Source organism: Primulina tabacum, chromosome 16, assembly GCF_025594145.1.
Source record: "Primulina tabacum isolate GXHZ01 chromosome 16, ASM2559414v2, whole genome shotgun sequence".
Taxonomy (NCBI): Eukaryota; Viridiplantae; Streptophyta; class Magnoliopsida; order Lamiales; family Gesneriaceae; genus Primulina; species Primulina tabacum.
The window spans coordinates 32,975,351-32,982,272 of NC_134565.1; the positions used below are offsets into that span (position 1 = coordinate 32,975,351).

General features: G+C 35.9%; 1 protein-coding gene across 2 annotated transcripts; it reads left to right on the forward strand.

Moving 5' to 3' along the window:
* Positions 1-901: 901 nt before the first annotated feature.
* Positions 902-6,318, forward strand: LOC142529779 (mitochondrial fission protein ELM1-like). 2 transcript variants are annotated; one of them, XM_075635411.1, is made up of 11 exons: positions 902-1,102; positions 1,374-1,524; positions 1,612-1,723; positions 2,289-2,385; positions 2,626-2,775; positions 2,904-3,030; positions 4,122-4,234; positions 4,307-4,370; positions 4,743-4,836; positions 4,924-5,032; positions 5,953-6,318. In XM_075635411.1, the coding sequence occupies exons 1-11, from the start codon at positions 992-994 to the stop codon at positions 6,103-6,105; spliced, it is 1,281 nt and encodes a 426-aa protein (XP_075491526.1). In that variant the 5' UTR covers positions 902-991; the 3' UTR covers positions 6,106-6,318. The 2 variants fall into 2 exon arrangements, with proteins under 2 accessions (XP_075491526.1, XP_075491527.1); XM_075635412.1 differs by having other exon boundaries at positions 1,666-1,723.
* The last annotated feature ends 604 nt before the right edge of the window (positions 6,319-6,922 follow it).

Consider the following 6,922-nt stretch of genomic DNA (forward strand, 5'->3'; position numbering starts at 1 on the left):
CTGAAGCATTTAACATGGAATAAAGGCTGTTAATAGCACATCATGGCAGATTATGACCATTAATAAGGAGTCCCACAGTCAGAATTTTGCTTATAAATAACACCCTCAAGTTTCTGAAATTGTTGTTACACAAGTCTTGTGTTATCACTTGAAATTTGAGCTAAGAGAGTGTATTTTCGAGCTGAAAAATCCAGTAGCAAGAGCAAGCAGATTCCAGACTTCAACAATCGAAACTCTAGCAAATTACGGTAAGTGGATATGTATAAATATCTTGAAACCAGTTTGATAATTCCTGTTTTAAGTATTTCTGATCTCTGATTTTTGAAGTACTGAAACTTAGTGAACTAATGGTAGGAATATATATTCTGAACATTACTGATTACTGATTACTGACTCACCCCTTAGAGGAGACAACATATAGGGGACTGATATCAGTTTAGCCATGAAATACACGAACGTGCTCAGTGCTTACTTGATAAATTTTCTGATTACTGATTACTGAATACTGATTTCTGATTACTGATTTCTGAATACTGATTTATGTTCTGAAAATAAGAATTTTTGTATATCATTCGTATTACTGTTTCTGTTTAAAAATGGTTTTGAAAATTGGGAGTTATTCCCGCCCTGCGCTTACTGAGTGACAACCATATCACTTACCCATCAAATTCATCTCAGATAAGAACGAGGAAGCATTATTAGAAGAGGAAGAACAGACTCAATTATGAGACAAGTGAAGAAAGTTGTTCTAAATTATGTTTCCGTTGTATGTTTTATATTTCTGTTTTTTTGAATTGTATCAATGAATATTATGAATAAAAAATTAGTTTCTAAATTTTGTATTTACGAGACTAGAACAATGCCGATGTCAAGAACAATGCCGATGTCAATTAACCGGCGGAAACCCAAGGTATAACGAGGATCCTGCAAAAACCTTGACACATGAATTTTATTCCTTTTTGTTTATTATTAGCCTTCGATCCGCGTATTAATGCACACAATCAGGAGAGCGATTGTGATCGGAAACGGCTTTGCTGGGGCAGAAAATCAGTGCATTGGATTGGTTCAAGCTCTGGGTCTCTCCAATAGATGCACTTTATATGTAAGCACATTCTTTAATTTAATGATTCTGACTTGAAATGGTGCAACAAAAATTCCCCAATTTAGATTGATGTAAATGATGTTTATATTATCATTGATAATGCTCGAGACCGTTATTGTGGTTATGGAATTTACCTTCTCCGAAAAATCTCTGTAAATAATTGACTATCTTTTCATTTTCGTGGCAACTATCTGAGATTTTCATAGGAAAATAGTTGCGTTGTTGTCATAGTTGATTTAACATTTTTTTTTCTCATCCTGCACGAATGCAGCGTGTTACTAGGCCGAGAGGGGGGATAAATGACAGACTTCACTGGTTGCCAGTTTCTGTGCACAAACAATTAGAGCACAAGTTTAAGCGTATCAGTGCTTTTTTACGTTTGCAACGAAAGAGGATGATGCCTTTTCCAGGAGAAGGGAAAGGTAGTCTTGTTTGCTGCGCCCACTATCTTACTATCTGTTTGGCGCTTGCATTCTTCACCCTGACGAATGTCCTGAAATTTTTTCAAGATGGATATCTCTATCAACTTCTTATCTTGTGGATTTTTTATTGGTTTGGATCAGATGTCCTGGAAGCTGATGCGAAGCACATTGCTAAAGTGATTCAGGAAACATTTAGAAGGTACATTTTCGGTCTTTGTTTTTTTCCTCTGAACATTTTTTTTCTATTTATTATTAATTTAGTATTGTACTTGTTGTCTTGGGTTGTTGCAAAAGTCCCAGAGATGAGAAATTGACTTTAGTGCAATACATTTAGTTTTACCCGATGATTTATGCGACTTCACATACTCTTGTAATAATGTTTTTAAAACATTGATTTGATTTGTTTCATTTCTGAGATACCATCGTGCTTGAAAATTGATACTATGCACTCAAGAAAGAAGTTTTGTGGTTTCATGTTTCTTATTTCCCCATCTATTTTGATACAACTCTAACTTAGATGCTTGATGTAAGCAAATTACTGGTGCATCTAAGGCTTTATCGTCATCCAGTATGACCATTCCTCTTTTTTTCCCCTCCATTTTCGTTTTTACCTGTGAGGGGCCAGCTGAACTTGATCTTATACATCCATATTTTGTAGAAGATATGATTCTGACTTGGTTTGCTAAGCTTATAGACATACATATTTATGAAATAATAAATAAGTTTCTCCGCAACTATTCGACTTTACTTTATTAATCTTTTAGGGATGGCCCAACCTTGGTGATCGCATCAGGTCGTGATACAATCGCGGTTGCAAGTTCCATTAAACTCTTAGTTCCTGAAAATGTTTTTCTCATTCAGGTATGATGAGATGATTGGCATTTGATCCTGCGATTTTGGATTAAAGTCATTGGTTGACAAGTGCTGAAATATGTGCACTCATGCTTCAATAGCTTTATAATGATCTAACATGTTCCATGAAAATATGCACGAGAAAAGATAAATTCTCGAATCCTCATTCTGCAATTTATTCTTTTTTTTTTCATGTGTTCTTTTGTCTAAATCTTTTGCAATGTTTTAGTTGTTTTTTTACACTCTCAGATACAACATCCAAGGTCTCATCTGCACCGGTTTGATCTTGTGATTACACCTCGGCATGATTATTATCCCTTAACGCCTGAGGCACAGAAGCAGATACCTTGGTTTCTAAGAATGTGGGTCACACCTCGTCAACCTCCGGATAAACGTGTGGTATAGTCTTCTTTGATAGATTTAGGAATTGCTTCCCCATTGAAACTATTTGTTTGAAGAATTTTTGTTGATTATCATATTTTAGTGTGAATAAGTAACAGGCTTTGCTTGGTGTGATATCCTCTCAGGTCCTCACTGTGGGTGCTCTTCATCGGGTCAATTCTGTAGTGTTGAGAGGTGCAGCTTCAGCTTGGCATGATGAGATGGCACACCTGCCTAAACCCTTGCTTGTTGTATCCGTTGGAGGGCCCACTGGTATACCTTTTTTTTTATCTGTGTTGTACTTTGAACATCTGGGAAAAAAAATTTACATACTTGCAGTATATTTATTTTTGTTGGGAAGCTCAAACTTGACTGGGAATCCATAAATACTTCCCCATTTTTTTATGGTTGGGGCATCGAGTCTTGCAGTATGGTTTTGAACGTATAAATCAATAGAAGTTTGGAATTTATTTTGGGTTTTTATGTAAGTGAAATGCTAATGTAAAATAGAGTACTAGCAGCATCGTGTGTACATAAAATATAAAATTAGTGCAACAGATAATAAATTTAAAACATACATATAGTAGTTGATAATAAACACAACAGTAAATGATACAATTCTGTTATGTTTATAAACATAACAGTAATGATACTAGGTTATTATAATTATAAAATATTAATTTGACTTTTACAGTACATAAACAGAAAGTTGGCTATAACATTGCTGTGAGAACAGAAGGGAAAGTTGGAAATAAAAACCGTTTTTTTTTCCCAAATTGGAAATAAAAACTGATTGGTGACCGGCTCAATCATTACTCACGTTCATTGAAGAGAAAAAGAGAAAAGAGGGATGGTTTTTATAGTTTGAAACTTGGTCATACCAACTGACCGAACAGTTTCAATCACCTGCTCAGCCTTAATAAAATAGAAAGAGAACAGTACTTGAAACCCGCACAATATACACTTACGTTGAGACCTGTGGATAAGTTAATTTTTCAGTAGAAGTTGTTGAAGATATCAGTTATCAGAAGGGATAAAGTTAAAGTGTGAATCTCAGAAACATAATAGTTTTTAATTCTCCGTGTCTGTTGTAATTTTACACCTCCCTCTTGCTTTTGAATCATCAGTTTGCCTTATTTCTTCTGTTGGTCCATCATTGCAAAAGCTCATCATATAATTTTTATTCATTTAACAAGATAGTCATGCAAGAGGTTACCTCTTATATGCTGCATCTTATCTTTAATCCATCGAAATGACTTTTTCTTGTTTTATTTAAGATGGTTAATCGTTGCGACCTATGCATCTTCCAACTTGGCTTTTAGAAATCACCCGGCAGTTTGTGCTTTTTCCACTTTCTCTCATAGGTCGTTGCAGATACGGTGCAGAACTTGCAAAGCAACTAATAGCCTCACTGAAGATCGTCCTTCCAACTTGTGGAAGCCTCAGAATATCATTTTCTCGCCGGACACCCAAGACTGTTTGTACATTTCTCGCAAGTTCAGATGATTATCACTCTAATGTGGATGCTTATTTGTGCTGTGTCAAATAGGTATCTGACATGCTTATGACTGAATTTGCGAACCATCCAAAAGTCTTCGTTTGGAATGGTGAAGGTAATGATGATTCTGCTTACTCATTTATGTGCATCATCAAGTAAAAACGAGGTTAAAATTCTACTGATTTCTTTTATGTGACTGCCAACAGAGACAAATTTCTAAAATGTAGCAAAAAGAGACATGTGATTGTAGATAGATTTCCTAAACTGAGAAGAGTTTATTCACGGAAATTGGTTTTATTGGGGCTGATGCCTGATCCGTGGAAATGTTCATCTGCTCTCTCATTTTTTCCCTTCGATTTTGTGTGTGTTGCGTATTGTATATTTTCTGCACAAGAGTACTCTTTTCAGATAGTCTCAAGTTTTTAATTATAAAGGCCACTCCATACACTTTAGCCCATTAAATTTACATCTTTATGACAATGTTCAGATCCAAATCCACACATGGGACATCTGGCTTGGGCTGATGCTTTTGTCATAACAGCTGATTCAGTGAGTATGTTGAGTGAGGCCTGCAGCACCGGGTATGCAATATTATATATATCATGAAAAAACTAATTCTCATTGTTAACAAACTCGATGTTTTTACGTCTAAATGGTTGAATCTGCAGGAAGCCTGTGTATGTCCTTGGAGCTGAGAGGTGCACTTGGAAATTTGCAGATTTTCACAAGTCTCTGCAATGTAGAGGAGCTGTTCGGCCATTCACTGGTAAAGAAAATGTGAGTAAAATATATTCGAAATTTGGTTTCAAATACTTATGTGAGAGACTTTGAGCTTGAAATTTATTTAAGCTAAATTTATCCTGCAGGTAAAATATATTCGAAATTTGGTTTCAAATACTTTAATCCAAAAACTCCCTTACAAAATAGACCGACTTTCTTGTTCGCGAATTTGTAGTGAGTAAAAACCTGAATCTTGTCTCAGTAGTTCGGTGATTGACTTGAAGCGTTATAGTTTCTTGTTTCTTATTAAAGGGCTTGATTTTTTGCACAAAGTTAACCAAAAGAAGTTAAGTCAGTGTAGCAACAACTTAAACAAAGGAATCAAATGATGCAAAACTAGTGGCTTGGCGTAGCTGGTAAAAGTATCAAACAAACGGTAGAGACACGATGACCTGTAGAGACAACCTAATTGGTAAATACAACCTAACAAATTTTAGACGTATATTGATGAGGAAATGGTGGAGATAAATTTGAAGAGTGCGATCTTGGCAAGGGTGCGTGACAATCATGTGTGCCATATAATCAATATCAGTTTTTGTTAGTAACAATATGGACATATTCAGGCGAGCAGGTTACCACTGTTTTTTGTGATTCCTTAGGAGTGGGATGCCACACTATTACAGCAAACAAGTGACGACTTTGTTCCTTATAGAATTGACTTGGGTGGACTAAGGTTCTAGGAAACCAATTGTTACTCTGGAGTCTGGACTTTGTTGTATATGGCTTCTATGCTTTGAGGGAATCCTAAACTGATCTGCATGACACGTAGAACTTTCTCAAATGTGAAATCTTTTCCTGATTCGTGTTCCGCACGGGGTTTATTCATGTACTCAGGAAAAGATTTCACATTTTCCGCACGGGGTTTATTCATGTACTCATTCATTTTTGTTTTTGTTTTTTTTTTTTTTTGTGTTCAGATTTCTGAGAAATGGGACTACCCACCACTGCGTGATACTGAAAATGCAGCCGATGGAGTGATTAAGGCGCTTGCCGAACGTGGGTGGCGATTGATGCCTGTTTCGGATCTAGAAACTGAAGAAAGGAATAGAGTCTCAGGTTTACATATCTAGCAGAGTTACGAGATGGGAGCTATGGCGCTCGCCATTCCTTTACATGAAACTAGAGCACCATTTGTTTTATGACAATGATGATGGAGTATTGAATGCAATAATCGAATTAAGATCTTATTTTTATCTATAGGTTGCTGAAATCCAAATATTATTTTGGACCTAGCGAAGTACCTTTATACCCATTTGTTGTGCAAGGAAAATTGTTAACAAATACACTGTAAAACCAGTACCCATTTGGAGGAGATGCCATAAATTTGTGAATACCAATTTTCTTTACTTTAGTATCAGGCCACCTTCATGTAAATCATAATCATCCGTGAGAGTGTTTGGATCCGCAATCACTTCAAGGTAATTTCTTGTTCTCTATGTGCATCTCAACGAACCTCTTGACCTCCAATCATGTCTTTGGTTTGGTTATTGGCATTTTGTTGACGGACATTGTCAGATTCTTGAACCTAACTGGTGGTAACCAGATTCATTTTGCCATTGTAGAGTTGAGAAAATACCAATATTTCCATAATTAGTAGAACAACTTTAAAAACCTTCTCTTTGCATTTTGAGGAAAAATATCTACTTCGTTAAAAAAGAGTTTTTGCGCTAAAAAGCTTTTATTCCCATGTGTAATTAAATGGTAAATTATCCTCAAAATAATTTTTAATGGTAAATTAATATTTTAAGATCCCATTTGTACAAATAAATCACGGCTTCAGATGGGCTTGAGATGATCCCTTTTAATAGGCCATATTCTGGTCTGGGCCCAAAAGACTGATTCCACCACGGGTCAGGCCCAACATATCATGTGATCGAATGGCTTCCC